Here is a 23,888-nt window from a genome sequence, read left to right on the forward strand (position 1 = left end):
GCCTGATGATGGCGACATGTCTGATTGCCGAAATATTGTGCCTGTTGGACACTATGGACCAGCATTACACCTGTGGACTGTTTGAGCAAGAAATATGCCAGGAGAAACTGAAGAATCAGTGATTATATGCCTATAACATGGGTTCAAAAATTTTATGAGAGGTATGAATCCCCTTGTCTTGTCAGGTTGTAGATTTTAATGTGTACCAGAGTAGCTGACTGCCATTTGGTTTGACAGCTAGTGATGCTTATCTGCGAGGCAAATAGTCTTTCATTTGCGTGTTAACTGAGAGAAGACAATTGTAGTTTTATATAACTGTGTGAATAGGAACAGATTCATTTTAGGCTCACACCTACAATACATCATTTTTGCAGCATCTAGTAGCATTGGCATTAGGTGCATGAATCAGAAAACCATATAACCACTTAGTTTCCCAAAAGTGTTCTGAATATTGTATGTGTTCTATAATTGTGTTGTCTTATACCCTTTCCAAAATCCACGCATATTATAAAAATTGTGTGTGTGTGCACGTGCACATTTTTTCCCCACATCTTGTCTTAAGCCACTGGAGTGATTTCAACCAAACTTGGTACATATATCCTTTAATGTTGGCCAACAATTGCTGTAGTAGTAAGAGCCACCTGCATAATGTTGATCAGGATATATGAAGTCATATTCTGTACTATTGAGATACTCATGCATAAGATCAAATTAGGGAAATTCCTGACACCTGGCAACACCTCTGACAGCTTTCAGCTGTAAAGGATAAATGGCTGTAGGTGAAATCAGTAGCAATCTCTAGAGGTACAAAAAGGCATTGCCTTAGAGACCGTTATAAAATCGCATTGTAGACACACAAAGCAGTTTCACCCAGTGTTCAGAAACTGTCCATTTCTAATAGACAATTGGCAAAGTGAGTACCTGGACAGTGTCGGGTTTGCCAGCTAGTAGTAAAAACACAGTCTCAGGTCCTTTCGCATTTGTTGCTGTCATCTACACTTTCATCAACAAGGATTCTCTGCAAATCACACTTAAATGCCTGGCAGAGGATTCCTCGAACCACATTCACAAAAATTCTCTATTATTCCACTCTCAAACAGCACACAGAAAAAATGAACACCTTTATCTTTCTGTGTGAGCCCTGATTTCACTTACTTTATTATGGTGGTCGTATCTTCCTATGTAGGTTAGTGTCAACAAGATATTTTTGCATTTGGAGGAGTTACTTGGTGATTGAAATTTTGTGAGGAGATCTCGCTGCAACAAGAAACGCCTTTGTTTTAATGATATTCACCCCAAATTCCGTATCATGTCCGTGAGACTCTCTCCCCTATTTCATCATAATACCAAATGTGATGCCCTTCTACTCCGTGGATACTATCTGGTACAGATCCCACACCGTGCAGCAGTACTCCAAAAGAGGACGGGCAGGCATTGTGTAGGCAGTCTCTTAAGTCATCTTCCTGTTGACTTTCTTGAATATGTTGCATCTTCTAAGTGTTCAGCCAATAAAATGCAGTCTTTGGTTTGCTTTCCTGTGCTTTCCAATTTAAGTTGTCTGTAATCACAATTCCTGGATATTTAGTTAAATTGACGGCATTTAGATTTTTGTGATTTATCGTGTAACCAAAATTTAGCAGATTTCTTTTCATATTCATGTAGATGACCATACACTTTTAATTATTTAGGGTCCCTTGCCAATTTTCACACCATATAGATATCTTTCTTAAATCATTTTGCAATCTGATTTGCTCTTCTGACGACTTTAATAGACAACAAATGACATCATCATGTGCAAACAACCTAAGACGGCTGCTCAGATTGTCTGCTAAATTGTTCATATAGATAAGGAACAGCAGAGTGTCTATAACACTACCTTGTGTGAACACAGTATGTGTTCCAAAATTCTGCTGCATCCTCGATGTTAATGATGTGGGCCTGTAATTTAATGGATTACTCCTGTTGACTTTCTTGAATATTGGTGTGACCTGTGCAGCTTTCCAATCTTTTGTTGTGTGAGCGGTTGTATATGATTATGTATGGAGCTATTGCGTCAGCATACTGTGAAAGGAATCTAATTGCTCTACAGTCTGGACTGGAAGATCCTCCTGCAGGTCCAGGGATTAGAATAGGCCCAAGGTATTCCTGCATGTCGTAAGAGGTGATTAAAAGGAGTCTCATATGTTTTGCTCTGTATGTGATGGCACCTGTAGGGTTTGACCTCCATTTTTCAAAATTTTTCTGAAGAGTGAGCCAATTGGGGAAGGGCGCCTTACATGGTGCATAGTATCCATCGTGCATTGAGATTTAGCCCAATTTCTCGTTGTCACAATACAGCCCTACTCATTCTCCATTTCTTGGGCGGGAACAACTTCCTGGGTGCATTTTCCACCATGCACTATGCAGTGTCGCAGTCTGCGTCGACGATGAACATGGACTTCTTTGCACCTGATATCCAGCATGGTAGCGAGTCTGCTATAGTGGGGTCGCCATGTACCCTGTTTGTTGTAGCCCCCTGACCCCACAGGGATTGCTCTGCTGATGCCTTCGCCATTAACTCCCCACATATGCCAAGGGGTAGATGCCCATCCCCCTGGGACTTCGGGACTCCCGGCATGGCCATCCTGCCAGGTGGCCTTTGCTGCGGTCGGGTGGCGCCTGTGGGGAGGGACCCTGGTCGGAGTGGGTGGCATGAGGGCAGATGACACGCAATGAAGTGTAGTCCATCATTCTTGCTGGTGGTGAACCACCAGCAGTCTCTAAGCATTCACGAGCTCAATTTAACACACAGAAGTACAACCTCAAATCATTCCCTTCCCTGGCCACACCATGGGAGGAACATCAGGCTAAGGATGGCAGCGGATCTTACTCCCCCCGGTACCTTGTATGTTCGAGAGCTGATGAGGAATCTTTCATGACGATGAAGCCTCAGTTTTTTGTTGAACATTTAGAGGACAAGTTTGGGGAGGTAGAGGGATTGTCCAAAATGAGATCTGAGTCAGTCTGCCCAGTCACGGACATTACTCGCTTGTGACAAGCTGGGGGATGTTTCTATCACCATCATACTGAATAAGAGCTTAAATATGGTCCAGGGTATCATATTTCACAGGGACCTTCTTTTGCAGTCTGATGATGAGCTGTATGCCAGTTTAGAGCGGCGAGGTGTACGGTGTACTTCTGTCCGGTGTGTCCACTGGGGTCCGAGGGATAATCAGGTAGCCACTGGTGCCGTCATCTTGGCCTTCGAGGGTGATACATTGCCCAAGAAGGTCAAGGTGATGGCCTGCCGATGTGATGTAAAGCCCTACATCCCTCCCCTGATGGGGCACTTTTAAGTGCTGGAAGTTCGGCCTTATGTCTTCCCACTGTACATCCAGTGTCACATGTCGGGATTGCAGTTGCTCATCACATCCCAGTAATCCATGTGCTGCACCTCCCATCTGTGTCAACTGCCGAGAGCACCATTTGCATTGCTTGTCAGACTGCAAAATTCTCCAGAAAGAAAGGAAAATAATGGAGTACAAGACCTTGGACCAACTGACCTACACTGAGGCTAAGAGAAAATTTGAATGCCTGCCTCCGGTATGTATGACATCGTCTTACGCCGCCGCTACAACAGTTCTGGCACCATCCGCTCTGCCAACCCCAGTCACGTCTTGGAGCTGGAAGACTTCACTTGTCCCCTTCATGGGGAGCCCAAAAGCAGCTGGTTGTAGGGCTTCACGGCCGTCCTTAGTCCCTGAGACTGAATCAGTTAAGCCCTCCCGACCAGACAAACCTAACGAGCAGCGAGATAAACCTAAAAAGAAAAAGACCCCCAAGAACCAAGGCACTGTGGTGGCACCCACACCATCACTACTTACGAGCTCTGTGTCTGAGGATGAGGTTGAGATTCTGGCATCCCCTGAGGACCTAGATCTCACCGGACCCTCAGACACAATGGATATATACTGATCAGGCAAAAAGTCAGTGGCAGCAGGTGACCTGAGGTGTAAGCTGCCTCATTGAATGTTCCATACCTTCCCAGTATCACGATGACGTCATCCTCCAGTGGAATTGCAGCGGTTTTTTCCAGCGTAGTGACTACAATTGAGTGACAGGTGGAGTTTACGTTTATGTCCTAAACTCAGTCTGTAGTGAAACTGCGCCCCTTCAAACCCCTCTTGAAGCTGTGGCTGTCAGAATAAGGACGACACAGGAAATAACTGTCTGTGATGTATATCTTCCTCCAGATGGTGCTGTACCCCTGAATGTATTAACTGCACTGATTGATCAACTCCCTAAACCTTTCCTACTTTCGGGAGATTTTAACCCTCATAACCCCTTGTGGGATGGCACCATGCTTACTGGCCAAGGCAGAGATGTCGAAACTTTACTGTCTCAGTTCGACCTCTGCCTCTTAAATACTGGGGCTGCCACCCATTTCAGTGTGCCTCATGGTAGTTACTTGGCCATTGATTTATCAATTTGCAGCCCAGGACTTAACTCATCTATCCACTGGAGAGCACATGACAACCTGTGTGGTAGTGACCACTTCCCCATCTTCCTGTCACTGCCCCAGCATCAGGCCCATGGACATCTGCCCAGATGAGCTTTAAACAAGTCAAAGTGGGAAACTTTCACGTCTGCTGTCACCGCTGAATCTTCCCCACATGGTAACATCAATGTGATGGTTGAGCAGGTGACTACAACAATTGTTTCTGTGACAGAAATTGCGATACCTCACTCTTTAGGGTGCCCAAATCATAAGGCAGTCGCTTGGTGGTAGCTGGAAGTCGTTGAAGTAGTTAAGGGGCATCGGCGAGCTCTACAGTGGCATAAGTGGCACCTTTCCCTGGAGCGTTTCATAGCCTTTAAACGGCTCCGTGCCCGTGTCCGCCAACTTATCAGACGACGGGAGTGTTGGGAGAGATATGTCTCTACCATTGGGTGCCATACATCGCCTTCCCAAGTCTGGGCAAAGATCATATGTGTTTTTGGATACCAGACCCCAACAGGTGTTCCCAGTGTTACCATAAATGGAGTGTTATCTACCAACACAAACATGATTACCGAGCACTTAGCTGAGCACTTTGCTTGAGCCTCTGCGTCGGAGAATTACCCCCCAGCTTTTCGCACTCTCAAACGGCAGCTGGAAGGGAATGTCCTCTCATTCACTACGTGCTACAGTGAATCCTATAACACCCCATTTACAGAGTGGGAGCTCCTCAGTGCCCTTACACATTGCCCTAAAACAGCTCCTGGGCCAGATCGGATCCACAGTCAGATGATTAAACATCTCTCATCCGACTGCAAGCGACAGCTCGTCGTCATCTTCAACTGGATCTGGTGCGATATCATCTTTCCATCGCAGTGGCGAGAGAGCCACCATCATTTTGGTGCTGAAACCCGGCAAAAACCTGCTTGATGTGGATAGCTATAGGCCCATTAGCCTCACCAACATTCTTTGTAAGCTGCTGGAACGTATGGTATGTTGGTGGTTGGGTTGGGTCCAGGAGTCACATGGCTTACTGTCTCCATGTCAGGGTGGCTTCTGCCAGGGTCGCTCTACCACTGATAATCTTGTGTCCCTTGAGTCTGCCATCTGAACAGCCTTTTTGAGATGGCAAAACCTGGTTGCCATCTTTTTTGACTTACATAAAGCATACAACACGACCTGATGATGTCATACCCTTGTCACATTGTATGAGTGGGGTCTCCGGGTCCCACTCCAGATTTTTATCCATAACTTCGTGTCGCTCCTGTGCCTCCCATAGTTCCATCCACATCCAGGAGAATGGAGTCTCGCAGGGCTCTGTATTGAGTGTGTGTCTATTTTTAGAGGCTATTAATGGTGTAGCAGCAGCTGTAGAATCGTCGGTCTTACCTTCTCTGTATATGGATGACTTCTGCATTTCGTACTGCTTTTCCAGTACTGGTGTTACTCAGTGGTGCCTACAGGGAGCCATTCACAAGGTGCAGTCTAGGGCTCTAGCCCACAGCTTCCAGTTTTCAGCTGCAAAGTCGTCTGTCATGCAGTTCTGTTGGCGTCATACCATTCATCCGGGCCCAGAACTTTACCTTCATGACCATCCAGTCACTGTAGTGGAGACCTATCGATTCTTAGGACTGGTTTTCGACACTCGATTGACTTGGTGTCCTCATCTTCGTCAGCTTAAGCAGAAGTGCTGGCAGCACCTCAATGCCCTCCGTTGCTTGAGCAGCACCAATTGGAATGCAGATCGCTCTACTCTGCTGCAGCTTTACAGAGCCCTTGTCCAATCCTGAATTGACTATGGGAGTCTGGTTTATGGTTCAGCAGCACCCGCAGTATTGCATTTACTTGACCCTGTGCACCACTGTGGGGTTCAACTAGCGACAGATGCTTTTAGGACAAGTTCGGTGACCAGCGTACTGGTGGAGGTTGGGGTTCCTCCATTGAAGACCAGATGTGCACAACTGCTTGCGAGTTACACAGCACACATTCTTTGTTCTCCTGAGCATCCGAATTACCGTCTCCTTTTCCCACCTGCGGCAGTCCATCTCCCGCATCGGCAGCCCAGGTCAGGGCTAACGATTGTGGTTGGTGTGCGGTCCCTTCTCTCCGAACTGGAGTCCTTCCCTTTAGCACCTCTACTTGCGGTCCGTTCACGTACTCCTCTACGGTGTACACCTCAACTGCAGCTTTGCCTGGACCTTTTACGTGGCCCTAAGGACTCCGTTAACCCTGCGGCTCTCTGCTGTCACTTCCTCTCGATTCTTTACGTGTTTGGGGGCTCTGAAGTGGTTTACATTGACGGCTTGATGGCTGATTGCCACATTGGCTTTGCCTACGTTCACGGCGGCCATATTGAACAACATTCCTTATCTGATGGCGGCAGTGTATTCACTGCAGAGCTGGTGTCCATTTCTCGTGCACTTCAGTGTCTCTGTTCATGCCCTGGGGAGTTTTTTCTTTTATGTACTGATTCCTTAAGCAGCCTAAAAATTATTGACCAGTGCTACCCTCATCATCCTTCAGTAGCATCCATCCAGGAGTCCGTCTATGTCCTGGGATGGTCCAGTTGTTCAGTGGTGTTCATCTGGACCCCTGGTCATGTCGAAATCCCAGGAAATGAACTTGCTGACAGGCTGGCCAAACAGGCTACATGGAAACCATTTCTGGAGATCGGCATCCCTACAACTGACCTGCGTTTGTTATTACGCCACAGGATTTTTCAGCTTTGGGAGACGGAATATCAAAATCTCAGTATACACAACAAACTGCGAGCCATTATGGGGACCACGAATGTGTGGAAGTCCTCGTTGAGGGCCTCTTGCAGGGACTCCATGGTTCTCTGCTGTTTCCGCATTGGCCATGCCTGGGCGGCCCATGGCTATCTCCTGTGCTGTGAAGACCCACCTCACTGTCGGTACGGCGCCCGGTGGACAGTGGCACATATTCGTCTGCTCTGTCCTCCTTTGGATGCCCTGCAACTTCATCAGTTGCTGGACTCGTTATCATTGATTTTAGCAGACAACGCCTCATCGGATGATTTGGTTTTACGTTTCATCTGTGAGGGCGGGTTTAATCATTCGGTCTGAGTTTTAACGCATGTTCTTTGTCTCTCTGTGACCTCCACCCTAGTGCTTTTAGGGTGGAGGTTTTAATGTGTTGCAGGGTGGCTAGCTTTTCCTTTCTATTTTTGTGGTCGGCCAGCCACTGTAATCTGCTTCCTTGTTTTACTCTCTTCTAACTGTTTCCTGTATCTCTCTGTTGTTTTCTTGTCTTCTTTTGTTCCTTTTAGTGTTTGTGTTATATGTCTTGTCTGTTTTATTCTCACACTTGTGGCATTGTTTTATTAGGAACAAGGGACCGATGACCACGTAGTTTGGTCCCTTCCCCCCTCTTTTAAACCAACCAACCATCTGGACTGGAAGAGTTGCTTTTATTAAGTGATGTAAATTGCTTCACTACTCCAAGGATATCAATGTCTAAGTTATTCATGTTGATAGCTCTTCTTGATTCAAATTCTGGAATATTTACTTCGTCATCTTTGGTGAAGGAATTTTGGAAAACTGTGTTTAGTAGCTCTGCTTTAGCAGTGCTTCATTGATAGTATTTCCATTGGTATCACACAGAGAAGGCATTGTGTCGTGCCACTAAGATAATTTGCATTCGACTAGAATCTCTTTGTATTTTCTGCCAGGTTTTGAGACAAAGTTTCATTGTGGAAACTGTTATAAGCATCTCACATTGAAATCCACACTAAATTTGGAGGTTCTGTAAAAGGTCGCCAATTTTGAAGATTTGGTGTTCATTTAAATTTGGAATGCTTTTTACTTTGTTTGTGCAACAGTGTTCAGTCCTGTTTTGTTTACCGTGTTGGATCACCTCCATTGTTAGTTTATTTGTTATAAATCTCTCAGTTGCTATCGATACTCTTTCTTTGAGTTAAAGCCACATCTGGTATACACTTACATTGTTAATTTGAAATGAATGGAGATTGTGTCTCAGGAAGGTGTCACGCAAATTTTTATCTGTGTTTTTGAACGTATATTTTTTGTTTATTTTTGGAATATTTGGGAGTTACATCCCTGTTTTTGCTGATCTCTGCATCTGTTTTGATGCTCATTATTACATCAGGATTATTTGTTGCTTAGAGGTCAAGCGTGTTTTCACAACTGTTTACTATTGGAGTGGGCTCATGAACTAATTGCTTGAAATAATTTTCAGAAAATGTGTTTAGCACAATTTCAGATGATGTATTATGCATACCTTGCCCTTTTTCTCACATGATATACTGCAAACTATGGATGAAAGGCAAGCAGATTTCATATTTCTCGATTTCTGAAAAGCATTTGACACAGTGCCCCACTGAAGGCTGTTAATGAAGGTACAAGCATAGGGAATACATTCACAGATATGTGAGTGGCTCAAAGACTTCTTAAGTAGTAGAACCCATTATGTTGTCCTTGATGACAAGTGTTCATCGGAGACAAGGGTATCGTCAGGAGTGCCCCAGGGAAGTGTGATAGGCTTACTGTTGTTCTGTATATACATAATTCATTTGGTGGACAGGGTAGCCAGCAATCTTCTGTTTGCTGATTATGCCGTTGTGTACAGTAATGTGTCAAAGATGAGTGACTGTAGGAAGATACAAGATGGCTTAGACAAAATTTCTAGTTGGTGTGATGAACGGCAGCTGGTTCTAAATGTGGAAAAATATAAGTTAATGCAGATGAGTAGGAAGATCAAACCTGTAATGTTCGGATACAGTACAACAAGTGTTCTGCTTCACACAGTCAAGTTGTTTAAATATTTGGACATAATGTTGCAAAGCAATGTGTGAATGGAACAAGCATGTGATAACTGTGGTAAGGAAGTCAAATGGTTGACTTGAGTTAATTGGAAGAATTTTAGGAAAGAGTAATTCACTTGTAAAGTAGACTGCGTGTAAGACGCTGGTGCGACCTATTCAATACTTCTCAAGGGTTTCGTATCCATACCAGGTTGGATTGAAGGAAGACATCGAAGCGATTCAGAGGCGGGCTGTTAGTTTTGTTACCAGTAGGTTTGAACAACACGTAAGAGGTATGGTGAAGCTTCGGGAACTCAAATGGGAATTCCTGTAGGGACGGCGATTTTCTTTTCGAGAAACACTGTTGAGAAAATTTAGAAAACCGGCATTTGAAGCTGACTGCCTAATGATTCTACTGTTGCCAACATAAATTGCGCAAAAGGACCACGAAGACAAGAGAAATTAGGGCTCATACGAAGGCATGTAGAGAGTCATTTTTCCCTCACTCTTTTTGCAAATGGAACAAGAGAGGAAATGACTAGTATTTCGACAGGGCACCCTTGGCCATGCACCTTACAGTGGTTGGCAGAGTACCTAAGTAAATGTAGATGTAGATACCTCCAGATTTAAACATGTGCTTTCACCATCATATTGAGCCTAAGTTGAAGTCACTACCAACTGTAGTTGTATGAGTCGAGTACACATTTGAAATGAGACTCAAATTATTTTTAACCTTTCTGCAACTGCATCATTTGCATTGGGAGTTTGTCGAAAGGACCCAATTATTTTTTTATTCCAGTTGCCAAGAATGACCTCTACCAATACTAACTTGCAAGAGCTGTCTACTTTAATTTCACTACAAGGCAAGCTACTTCTAACAGCAACAAACACACCACTGCCAACTGTATATAGACTATCCTTTCTGAACACCATTAGGCCCTTAGCTTAAGTTTCGTCTAAACTTATCTTTGGTATTAGCCAGCTTTCACAGCTTATAACAATTTGAGCATCAGTGCTTTCTATTAGCACTTTGAGCTCTGGTACTTTCCCAACACAGCTACGTCAAATTGCTATTGTTATACCAATGGTTCCTAGATCTACATTCTTCCTGTGATTGGCCTGAGCCCTTTGAGACTGATTCCCCGAGATGCTCTAACCTAAAAAACTGACCAGTCCACTCCACACAGCCCCCGCTGCCAGTGTAGCCACCTCATAGATCTAATGGAGTCCTGATCTGTTTAGCAGAACCTGAAACCCCACCATCCTATAGTGCAAGTTGAGGAATCTGTAGCCTACGCAGTTGCAGAACCACCTGAGCCTCTGATTCAGACCCTGCAGTGGGCTCTGTACCAGAGATCCGCAATCAGTCCTGTCGATGATTGCTGAGCTCTGCTTTCATCTCACAAGCAAGACTGGCAGCCTGTACAACTTCTGATAGCTGCTTGAAACCAGAGAGTATCTCTTCCGACACAAAGCGACATGCATCATTGGTACCAATGCGAGCTACCACTTGTAGTCTCTCTCCCTCTTTCTCTCTCTCTCTCTCTCTCCCTCTCCCTCCCCCCCCCCCCTCCTCACACCCCCCCCCCCCCCCCCACACACACCAGCAGCCATGCCCATAAGAGGCCCCATAATGCATCTAACATTGGAGCTGCCAACTACAATAATCATAACCTCAGTGGCTGCCCAGATCTTGTAGGCTGAGAGGTTTTCTCTGAAACAGGACAAGTGACTGCATCTGGCTGAGAGACACTGTCAGCCACTGTTTACACCTGGAACCTGTTTGTCAGACTAACTGGGGAGGCCTTAGGTTTGGTCTTGCGGGAAGTCTCTTGCAGACTGCCACACTTTGAGGTGACCTTCCACTCAACCACAGGCGAGGGGTCAACCTCAATGCCAGCAGTATGTGGGCTGGCCACTGGTGTGGACCAATCGGTGGACTTTTGGGTCATGCTGTATGTCCATTGGATCCCTATTGCTGGACCACAACAGTGATGCCCATCCACTGCAGCCTCAAGCTATGAAACTGAAATGAACACAGCTTGGAGCTGAGAGCAAAGCCTCACAATTCGGCTCACATTTGTGCACAGCAGTCACAGTCCCTATCCATACACTACACAGATAGACAAAGGACTATCAGTATGCACTGTAAAACTCTACTATACACGCTGATGAAAACACAATAAGTTTGTGTATTAAATTAGATTAACATGCAGTGACTCAAAAACTCAAGTACAAAAGCGTGTAGGTGATAATTCACTGCTTATTAGGAACTTGTAATATGTCACAAAATCAGTTTCTGACGCAGATGAAAATGTGACAACTGTGTCTATTAAATTAGCACACAGAAATTCAAAAACTAAACTAACAAAGCACAAGGTGAAACTGTATAATTCACTCCTAGTTAGGAGCCCGTAAAATGTTACAAAAATGATTACTTCCCTGTTGCTGCTCTGTCTTGGCTGGCAGCTGCGGCCTGTCTAACTGACTAGCGCCAACAAGTGATCACAAGCTTCCAAAACAAACAAACAGAAAAACAACTGTTGACATATGCTACAAAACTCTACTGTAGACACTGACGAAAATGCAAAATGTGTGTCTAATAAATTAGATTAACATGCAGAGATTTAAAAAAGAGTCTACCAAAGCATACAGTTGAGCACAGATTCCTATAAACAATAACATTGTCAGCGATCTGAATGCGTTGCTGATCCTATCGTTTACCTGTACTAATGTACTTCAGTGGTACTATTGCACTTCCTACAGCACACCTGATGCTACTTTTATTTCTGTTGAACGTAAGGTACTTTCTCATGTTCTCAAGCTGTATCACTAAATTGTTGAGTTGGTGTTTTGGGTGCCTTCCCTAGTTCATTTCTGGATGGTCTCATGTTTCCAAATTTTCCTATCTACTTCCATGTTAAAGAAATTACAATTGTGAAAGTTACTGACTGTGTGACTAAAATTATATGCTTGTGTTTACTGCTTCTTGTTAGTAGAAATTTTATGTTAAGTGATTTTTAATATTCCTGTATGTGTGTTAGGAAATGATTTTGTTTTTACAACTTACCATTCATTTTTATGTCTACTTTTTTTGGTACTTTCAGGCAGTATCTTCTGGTGCTTACATTGCAGCACAGATAGAAAACAAACTACCAAATAAGAAAGTGGCTGTGGAACAGGAGACAAAAGTTGACCGCCGTGAAGAAAGACGCAAGAAAGCTGCTGGAGGAAAAGGTGGGGGTGGCACACAGGTAGTGTTGGAATCTGCCCTTCTTGATTCTCTTCTGTGTTGGCTGTTTTCATTTTTGTAAACCAGAAAATGTACTGTTGTCTTAAATCTCAAAGTTCTTGACCATTTTACTTCAAATTTTTACTTTATGCTCAAACATTTGAACAGACATTATATATATATATATATATATATATATATATATATATATTTAAAAAGAAAGATGATGAGACTTACCCAACAAAAGCGCTGGCAGGTCGATAGACACACAAATAAACACAAACATACACACAAAACTCTAGCTTTCGCAACCAATGGTTGCCTCGTCAGGAAAGAGGGAAGGAGAAGGAAAGACAAAAGGATTGGGTTTTAAGGGAGAGGGTAAGGAGTCATTCCAATCCCGGGAGCGGAAAGACTTACCTTAGGGGGAAAAAAGGACAGGTTTACACTCGCACACACACACATATCCATCCACACATATGTATGGATGTGTGGATGGATATGTGTGTGTGTGCGAGTGTAAACCTGTCCTTTTTTCCCCCTAAGGTAAGTCTTTCCGCTCCCGGGATTGGAATGACTCCTTACCCTCTCCCTTAAAACCCAATCCTTTTGTCTTTCCTTCTCCTTCCCTCTTTCCTGACGAGGCAACCATTGGTTGCGAAAGCTAGAGTTTTGTGTGTATGTTTGTGTTTATTTGTGTGTCTATCGACCTGCCAGCGCTTTTGTTGGGTAAGTCTCATCATCTTTCTTTTTAAATATATTTTCCCACGTGGAATATTTCCCTCTATTATATTCATATATATATATATATATATATATATATATATATATATATAAACAAAAATAGACAAGGACTTCTGGGGTTCGAACTGCTTCTACTCCACATAATTTTTCAAAATGTGTATAATGCTTTTATATGGGTGTGTTTGACCATGTAAATCACTGTGCATAAAAATGAATTACTAGTAGCAAAGACTAATGCAAAATCCTGATGTGTAAATGGTCAGTGCTGTCCAGGGCAGCAGTCGAACATTTTCAGTATCCAGAAAGGCCCGTACAGGACCTGCAACATGCAGTCGTGCATTATCGTGCTGAAATGTAGGGTTTCGCAGGGATCGAGTGAAGGGTAGAGCCATGGGTTGTAACACATCTGAAAGGTAACATCAACTGTTCAAAGTGCCGTCAATGCGAACAAGAGGTGACCGAGACGTGTAACCAATGGCACCCCATACCATCACACCTGGTGATACGGCTGTATGGTGATGACGAATACACACTTCCAATGTGCGTTCACTGCGATGTCACCAAACACAGATGCGACCATCATTATGCTGTTAACAGAACCTGGATTCATCCGAAAAAATGACGTTTTGCCATTCGAGCAGCCAGGTTCGTCGTTGAGTACACCATCGCAGGCGCTCTTGTCTGTGATGCAGCGTCAAGGGTAACCACAGCCACAGTCTCGGAGCTGATAGTCCATGCTGCTGCAAACGTCATCCAACTGTTCGTGCAGATTGTTGTTCTCTTGCAAACGTCCCCATCTGTTGACTCAGGAATCGAGACGTGGCCACATGATAAGTTACAGCCATGCAGATAAGATGCCTGTCATCTCGACTGCTAGTGATACGAGGCCGTTGGGATCCAGCACGGTGTTTCGTATTACCCTTCTGAACCCACCGATTCCATATTCTGCTAACAGTCATTGGATCTCAACCAACGCGAGCAGCACTGTCACAATATGATAAACCACAATCGCGATAGGCTACAATCCGACCTTTATCAAAGTCGGAAACGTGATGGTATGCATTTCTCCTCCTTACACGAGGCATCACAACAATGTTTCACCAGGCAACGCTGGTCAACTGCTCTTTGTGTATGAGAAATCGGTTGGAAACTTTCCTCATGTCGGCACATTGTAGGTGTTGCCTCCGGCACCAACATTGTGTGAATGCTCTGAAAAGCTAATCACTTGCATATCACAGCATCATCTTCCTGTCAGTTAAATTTTGTGTCTGTAGCATGTCATCTTTGTGGTGTAGCAATTTTAATGGCCAGTAGTGTATCACAACTTTACCTGTCATTTAACAGGGCTGTTCATGGCCTTATGATGGTAACCAAACTCACATTGGTCCTTTCAGTGTCGTAGCATTAATTAGTGCTTTAAATTAATTAGTTCTTCCGTCTTTCTTGTCATACTAAGAAATTCTCTTTGTTCCTGGAATTTTCAGTCTTTACTGTGTAGCAGCGAATTTCTCCCTAAAGGTCGATACAGAACACATGTACAGTTATTACAACACATCAATGCCTGAAACCACTAGTTTGGTAATTGATCGTATTGCTGTTTCTAATAAATGCATCAAGTTCAACACTTACTATTTCCCACTAGACAAGCACCCCTCAAAAGTGATAATTATGTAAGAAAATGCAGTTCATTGTAGTTTCTTATTTTAATTTTATGGGAAATTGAAGTCAAGATTGTCTTGAATCCATGCAGCTATGAATTTTATTCATCATCGCAAAGGAAATGCTGTGATTATATATATAATCACAGTAATGGTATTCCAATTCAAAAACATTGCTTAAATAGAGTATTCCACTTTTAAATCATGCAGTAAACTCCATATATTTTAAGCCTGGCTCAGCTTTAATCCCCTCTTCTTTCATTCTATTTTCCAGGGTCGTGAAACAAAAATGAAATCTCTGAAGAAGAAACCTCAGCGTGGTCATGTGCAGGATGAGGATTCAGATGAAGATACTGGTCCAGTACCAACTAAGAAGCTTGAACTTCTTAGTATTTCAGACATTGAAGAAGTTTTAAGAAAGGAGAAGTCCTTACAAGATGATGAACTTGATGAACTGGTGTCTGAAATTGCAGCAACATTACATTCGTAAGTTGTCACTGTCAATCACGATTACTCTAGCATTTTCTTCTTTTCTTCCTATTTTCTTCTGATGGTGCTACTCATCCCTTCTCCTATATTTCTTTTTGTCCTTTTCACAATCCCTGCCTTCTTACCTCTTCGTATTCATTTCCTGTTCTCATGTTGTTCATCTGCCTCTTACTTCCTACTTTCATACCCTTTCCAGTTTGTGGTGAAAAGAGAAGACATAGATATTGGAGAAACTGATATTATACCATTGCCATCTGAACTTGAAATATTGTTAAAGTTATCTTTAGATTGTGGAGAATGCTTTTCAGGAAGCCTAATCTAAAAGGGCCACTTACAAAATGTACAGTTATTCTCTGAAGTGTCCATAATCTTTGAATGAAAGGAAAGATCTACAGTTTCGTGGTCTCTGTTATTCTTGTAGTTGCATTTCAAGCATACTCAAACAAATTTGAGCCCTGTTATTGCTGACAAAATGTACAGTTATTCTCCAGACTGAACAATAATCTTTGAATAAGAGGAAACATCTAAGTTTTACGGGTCTCTATTAGTCTCATAGTTACAATTCAAGCATAGTTAAATATCACTGACAAATCTGTTGTCTCTGCAGTTGTTAAGCCTAAAATCACATTGGACAAAAAAATTAGTCATTCCCAGTATACATTATGCTAATATAATGCGATACTGCCTCTCACCCTGATAATGGTTCTAGTACTGCACAGTAGAATGTCTGCAATTCCTCCAGGTGAGCCATATGCGGCTGAACACATTCATTGATAATCAGAACCAATAGGACTACCAAAGTGTGAGGATGTTGGCTGCTTCATTTTAACTGCTGTTCCAGATAGACCCAGGCACTTTCTGAATGATTAAGGATGGATTATTTAGGTAGCCAGCTGAGGTGCAGTAGGGTACTCGAGTGTGGAACAAACAGGAATGTATGCATGCAGCCCAGTGGACATGGCTGACTCTTGAAAAATGGGAGTGTTCACAGCATATTCATAATGAACCGGTAGGAAAAAGGGCAACTTATGGTTACTGAGAATGTTGAAGTAAACATCCTGATTCATGTTCTCAGCAATATGTATGTGAGAGCCCAAATCATGGTACAAAACCAACCCAAAAAAATCTCAGAACCTCCTCGATCTTCAACTCTCCTTCCACACTGTAGGTTAAATGCTACACTGCGCCACCAGTGCACCCAACATCTTGCATCTTCTGAAAAGAAGCAAAATCATGAGTCGTTGGACCACATTATGTGCCACCAGTCAGATACTGTCCAGCTTCTGCATTGTTTGACTCTGAAATTGTGCAGCTTTGTGTATTGCTCCGAGCAATGACCTTCCCTTGGAAATGTTCACTCAGAAACTAGTCAAGGCGAACCCGCATTCACTGACGGCAGCAATTCCTGTCAGGTTGGAAACTGATTGTCAGTAACAAAGCCCGCATCTCGTGGTCGTGCGGTAGCGTTCTCGCTTCCCACGCCCGGGTTCCCGGGTTCGATTCCCGGCGGGGTCAGGGATTTTCTCTGCCTCGTGATGGCTGGGTGTTGTGTGCTGTCCTTAGGTTAGTTCGGTTTAAGTAGTTCTAAGTTCTAGGGGACTTATGACCATAGATGTTGAGTCCCATAGTGCTCAGAGCCATTTGTCAGTAACAAAGGTGTGACATTCATCTTTAGATGGCAGAGAGCGATAGAACATTCCTTGTAGATGGAGCATGTTGATACGCCAACAAACTGAGCAACATCATTCACAGTATGGTCATGGGCATGCCCAAATGTGACAGTTCCTTTCTATCATTCTGTTACATCACCATATGAGCCCATTTTACTGCACTGGTTGCATACAATGGATCTGTGCGCCCCCCCCCCCCCCCCCTCCACACACACACACACACACACACACACACACACACACACACACACACACCACTGTACTGACATAGCTGAAGAGCCAAAGAAACTGGTACACCTGCTTAATATTGTGCAGAGCCCCCACAAGCGTACAGAAGTGCCGCAACATGACGTGGCATGGACTTGACAAATGTCTGAAGTAATGCTGGAAGGAATTGACATGATGAGTCGTGCAGGGCTGTCCATAAATCCGTTAAGAGTATGAGGGGGTGGAGATCTCTTCTGAACAGCATATTTTAAGGCATGCCAGATATGCTCAGTGATGTTCATGTCTGAGGAGTTTGGTGGCCATAGGAGTGCTTAAACTGAGAAGGGCATTCCTAGAACCACTCTGTAGCAATTCTGGATGCATGAGCGTTGCATTGTCCTGCTGGAATTGCCCAAGTCTGTTGGAATGAACAATGGACATAAATGGATGCAGATCATCAGGCAGGATGCTTACATATGTGTCACCTGTTAGTCATATCTAGACATATCAGGGGTCCCATATCACTCCAACTGCACATGCCCCACAGCTTTACAGAGCCTCCACCAACTTGAACAGTCCCGTGCTGACATGCAGGGTCCATGGATTCAAGAGGTTGTCTCCATACCCGTACACGTCCATCCACTCGATATAATTTGAAATGAGACTCGTCTGACCGGGCCACATGTTTCCAGTCATCAACAGTCCAATGTTAATGTTGATGGGCCTTGGCGAGGCATACAGCTTGCGTTGTGAAGTCATCAAGGGTACAAGAGTGGGCTTCAGCTCCCATATCGATGATGTTTCGTTGAATGTTTCACATGCTGACACCTGTTGGTGGCCCAGCATTGAAATCTGCAGCAGTTTGTGGAAGGGTTGCACTTTTCACATTGAATGATTCTCTTCAGTTATTTTTGATCCCACTCTGGAAGGATCTTCTTCCGTTGGCAGCAATGTTGGAGATTTGATGTTTTACTGGATTTGTGATATTCACGGTACACTTGTGAAATGGTTGTACGGGAAAATCCCCACTTCATCTCTACCTCGGAGGTGCTGTGTCCCATCGTTCATGCACTGACTATAACACCATGTTCAAACTCACATAAATCTTAATAACCTGCCATTGTAGCAGCAGTAACTGATCTAACAATTGTGCCAAACAACTGTTGTGTTATAGAGGCATTGCCGACCACAGTGCCATCTACTGCCTGTTTACATATCATTGTATTTGAATACACATGTCTATACCAGTGTCTTTGGTGCTTCAGTGTATATCTATGATGAAGAATTGGTATCAGCTCTACACCATTTACAGTGACATTTTACTGTGGCCGATGACTTCTTTTAAAATATGACTAATATTTTGTCCAGTGACTTTATATGGGAGACCACACAGATGAGTCATAGTTTTTCCTGAATTTAGTTATAGAAGATACACTTTGTAGAAAAGTATTAAACTGGAATAGTTCCATTGGGAATTTGCCATGCTATAAAGTAAAGAATGGTTTTTTGAACTATTAAGGGAGACACAGCAAATTCATATGCTACCAAGTAATTTAAAACATTCCAGATGTTCCAGAGGAAAAATCTTCTGATTCAAATAAAAATAATAATTTTTTTTGTAACATTGATGATGAATAAGCACACAGTGGGAGAGGGTATGAATTTAGGGAAGGATCCTTTCATTATAAAATGAAAATTCCAAGACAGAAATAACTGGCAAAAAAGACGGAGAAATTCAGTCAGTCACTCACAGATGTACCTCGTGTGGCACATAGGCACACAGAAAGGTCAGATAATCATAATCAGAGCTTAGATTTTATTCTTCCCATACAATGTCATTTTTCCGCAAGCCACTTAACAGTGTATACCACCGCTATTTCCCTCTTACCTTTGAATTTTTGAACGGAGTATGTGAAGAACAATTGCCGATAAGCCTCCAATAGCTCAGTTTTCTGTTACTTTCCTTCATGGTAATCTTGTGCGGTGTTGCTGTTGCCTGTAACATGTGCATCAAGGTCCATATAGATCATGTAGTGGGGATTTTCATCTTAGTTTAGGTATGGAAGGTTACTTAGCCAGTGTACTGTTCATGATGGGTGGCATAAAGCAAATACAAAAGTATTTAGTTAAGAAGTGACAGCAGTAGTTTTCTAAGATGTAAATGCTGCTAAGGAGAGTCAGGAGCATAAACAGTGGTATGGTGTAGCACTCATTACAGCATAGCCAGTTACCAGGGTAGGCAACAGTAGGAGCATGAGGTGTGGGACAGAGACACAGAGCACACTGGTGATTCTCTCTCTCTCCCTCCCTCCCTCCCTCCCTCCCTCCCTCCCTTCCCCCCCTCTCTCTTTTTCTCTGCAAAGAATCTATTGCACTGCTGCATTCTTATGAGCACTCCACTACAATGCTGGAAAACATTGTAACTTTGTCATGCTGAGAATTTCTCTTAATATGAACCGCTCTCACTGCCCACTGCACACACAGCAGGTGAAATGTAGTGAAGTGGAGAATGGATTCTGCACTGCATTAGGAGTATAGAAATGTCTATGTTGAAGCCAAATGTCAACCCTCGGGAATAAGAGAGTCCAAATCAATGTCCATGGATTCAGCAAGTTTCAAAAGGTCGCTGTAAATTAGTCCACAGGAGAGCACATGATACATATCAGCTGGCGTAGACAAGTGTGGCCGAGATGGTCTGCGACAGTCCTAAAATATGCTGCTGCTGTTAACCCATGTGACTTGGCACCAACAGACGTATCACTCTGTGCCATGCTTAATGACATCACCAGATGTATGCCTAATTGTTGAAGTGTTTCAGGTTGTTGTGGCCTGCATGGTGGTTTGTTATACTTCACTTCATGCACCAAGCCTTAAATAAATTGCCACATGAACACTCCTTTTATATACAATGAATGTTGCTTACTGAACATTTGGTCGCTGTTAAATATTATTAACTTTGTTCAGACTTCCTCCTTACAGACTGCAGATAAAACAGCTGAAAATTAATTTGTCATTCTCATTCACTCATTGACATAAATAAGAAGTGAGATTCAATTCACCTTCTTATATTATCTTCAAAATTACAACTTAATAAGTGATATATGGGGACAGCTACCAATTCATATACTGCCTCTCTGTACTACGTATATAACAGAGCTCTTATTCAACTTCAGTTGCAATACATTTATTGTCTTTGACATTTCACGTTCTTAGGTTTCATGGAGCTCTTTTCTCCTCACTGCCCTTTCCATGGAACTCTTATCTCCATCTCAGTAGGTAGGGTCGTGTGACTACTACCCCGTTCCATACAGTCACTGGATTGTTAGCTGTGGTATCAGCACCTACGATTTAAAGCACCTCCCAACAGTGCGGTGCTCACCACTTATTGACTACTGTCACTAACATCTTTTCTCTGACGTATGTATTTAAGGGCGTGATACTCCTCATTCAAGGAGTTGAATGTATCACTACATTGTATTGATTGATGCATCATATTTACAGTCAGTGGACAAGAACAGTTTTCAGAATGTAAAGAAACAAAGTTAATTTCCTGCCAGTAAACACAGATTCCTTTATAGTGGTGGTGACCATGGCTCAAGGCTGAAATAAGAAACAATAATTGGCTGATGGCCAAATTACAACAATAACAAAAAATTTCTGACTAAATACTTAAATCACAAAATAGCTCTTGGCAGAAGGCCAATTCTAACAGAACAACATGAATATCACCACCAACTAGTCTGACAGAAAGCCGATATGAAAAATTACTTAAACCAGCCTGAATTTGGCTGTCAACATAGATCAGAAAATAAACGAGTATATCAGTTATATTTTCTGGAGTTTGATATAATCATTTGCAGTCAATATCCACAACAGGTGAGAGTTTCAGAGTTTATTACAGCCAAAATCAACAACCAGTATGATTTACAGATCCAGACTTTTGATACAACTTCTTAGGCCACACATGGACTGGTAATGGTCTGGAGTGTAGTGGTTGCTCCGGGAGGAAGAATCAGCAATGTAACAGCAGTGGACTGTGATGTGTCTTCCTGGATGCACTGGAGTAAGCCCCTAATTGTGGAAGAACGATTACTCTCAGCTCTCACTCAGTGAAGACTGCCTCCTGTGGTGTGTGTGCGACCTTGAGTGGGGCTACCTTTGGCAGAAAACTCTGTGCACTAGTTTGTCCCATGTCTGTGTTCAGTATACTAGTCTGTGTATGATGCGACCTCTAGGGGCATATCTGATGTCTCCTAGTGGCTTGTGCTGTGACCTGGACTGTGCTTGGTGGCCAGCAGGCTAGCCCATACTCATTTCAGGACCCACCTGAAAGATATATTCTACAGGTGACTGATGTGTGTACCCACTTGGCTGAGATATCTTATACCCTTTGCCCCCCCCCCCCCCCCCAATAGCAAAGATAAAGCACAGCACATGTCAACCTCCCATGGGGCCTCCAGATCAAAAATGGTTCCGGTGGCACTGAAAGGATGGGTTGCATTTCCATCTCTGTAGGTGGAGCATTGGCCAGCACTGCAGAGGAAGTGGAAGATCAAGTTGAGGGCAACTGGATTTGGTCATGCTACAATGAAGGTGCCACATCTGTGAACAAAGGAGGTGGGGAGGTAGAGGTACCTGAATAGCCCCCATGACAAGGTTACAAATGATTGGTATGTTTTCGAAACACCGTGCTGGTGAAGAGTGTGACTTAAATTATCAATAGCCCCAGCAAACAAGAGACACACCTGGGGGCCCCATTGCCCAAGTCCATTAGGAAAAGCCAGAGCCCACACTGGGCTGTGGACAGGAAAATGTTACTGCCCTTGTTGCTCACTGGGAGGATTTTGGTGTGCCGGAAGAAGTACGGAAGCCAGATAATGATGTAAGTGCCCTTAGAGACACTCAGTTGGAGATGAACCATGTTGCAGAGCAGATCAGTAAAAAGCCAAAAAGAGGGGCAATGCTACTTTGACAGGATGCTGAACAGTCAGCTTAGACATCCTGTGTAAATGGGATGTTCGGCCAGGTCATTAGAGGCTGGATGGAATGGAGCTCTATGAATAACCTCAATACCAATTTTTCCGCAGAAGGTGGTGAACTCTGCATATGAAAATTGTGAACAGTTATCCATCTCAGTTAGGCCCTCAGTAAAAAAAAATTGCAAGAAAGGATGTTGAAAGTTTCATGATCAGAAGTATTTGCTATTCGAGAGGCATATGGGAAACCTGTATCAGTGTTCACTGGGATCAACTGAGTATGAACTAACAAGGAGCTCTCAAAATCAAAGTGGATACGGGATTGCATGTCCAACATCTCCACCCAGGAAAAAAAACCTTCGGTGTGTTGCTGCTTGCTTGGTTTGACAAGTATGACAAGCCGTAACCATAGTGGTGATGTCTCCATCCGTGCATCGCCGATAGATGTGCTATCACCCAAACCATATAGTTAGAAACTCTCCCCAAAGTCCTATGTGAAGAAGGTTGAAGACTCGTTTCTGTTGAATGAGGTTCACTTATTGTCTCCATGAAAGAGGACGACCCCACTGAGGACTGAGAGTTCATGATGTTGATATGCTTCATGATGTTGATATGCTTCTACCTCTGGATGCTGGAGCTGCTTCTGGTTGGCCAGCCACCATACCTGTGTTCAGTGTAGTATCCCATGCAGAACTGTATCTTCTGCCTTGTGTTGAGTGATGAGAATAGCATCCACCAGCAGTGTGGACACCGGTTCCTCAGCTGATGTATCCAAATGGAACGCCAGTTAAAGTCTTGTGTCAAAGGCCAGATCACATCCCAGGGGTAACCTAGAAAGTACATCAGCATAGCGTGATGAATAGTATACTGATATTGAATCTCATATCGATAACTGGAGATAAAGTGAACCCATCGCTGTAGATGTTGTACTGTCTTTGTAGGCACTGAAGCAGAGAAGGGGGAGAGGTTTGTGATCTGTGAGAAGAGTGGACGGGTGACCATAGACATAGTCATGAAACTTTTTAACTTCAAAAATGACTGTCAGGGTCTCATTCTTTACTAGCCTATGCTTTCTTTGGGCTGGGTTTTGGAAAAAGTTGATGGGATGCACTACACAGTCCATGATTTGAGAAAGGGCTGCCCTTTCCCTGTAATCCAATGCATCTACTGCCAAGATCAGTGGTCAGAATGGATCACATTCTGCCAAACAAGTGGGCTGCAACAGTGCCTGTTCAAAGCTTGGAAGGCCTTACCACACTCCAGTGACCAGTGCCACATCACATTCTTGCTGAGCAGTCTTTGTAAGGGTTCAGCAGTGGCAGCTGCCTGTGGTATAAACTTACAATAATAATATAAACTTAATAATAATAATTGATGTGACTAAGAACAGACTTCAGTTGGCTTTTAGTAATAATAATTAAGGTGAAGAAGAACATACTTCAGTTGGCTAATGTCACAAGGTCGGTCAGGTGCTGGACAGCCTCGACATATTGTGGCTTGGGGTGGATTCCTGCAGCACTGGAAACGGGTCCAAGCTATTCTACTTGGTGGACAAAAAAAGAACACTTATCCTTGTTATACTTTGTTAGCTTGGTGCATCATCTTGAAGGTGCATCATCTTGAAGAGAGTGCAGATTGTCCACCAAGTCTTG

The 23,888-nt window shown here is 43.4% G+C and overlaps 1 protein-coding gene across 1 annotated transcript in view; it reads left to right on the plus strand.

Moving 5' to 3' along the window:
- The window catches only part of LOC126175908 (E3 UFM1-protein ligase 1 homolog), a 61,070-nt gene that overhangs the window by 13,615 nt on the left and 23,567 nt on the right, over nt 1-23,888 (plus strand). Inside the window, exons 8-9 of the mRNA XM_049922975.1 lie at nt 12,368-12,514; nt 15,169-15,380. Coding sequence (XP_049778932.1) covers nt 12,368-12,514; nt 15,169-15,380 — 359 coding nt within the window. The remainder of the gene's footprint in view (nt 1-12,367; nt 12,515-15,168; nt 15,381-23,888) is intronic.

Source organism: Schistocerca cancellata, chromosome 3 (assembly GCF_023864275.1).
Source record: "Schistocerca cancellata isolate TAMUIC-IGC-003103 chromosome 3, iqSchCanc2.1, whole genome shotgun sequence".
NCBI classification, from domain to species: Eukaryota; Metazoa; Arthropoda; class Insecta; order Orthoptera; family Acrididae; genus Schistocerca; species Schistocerca cancellata.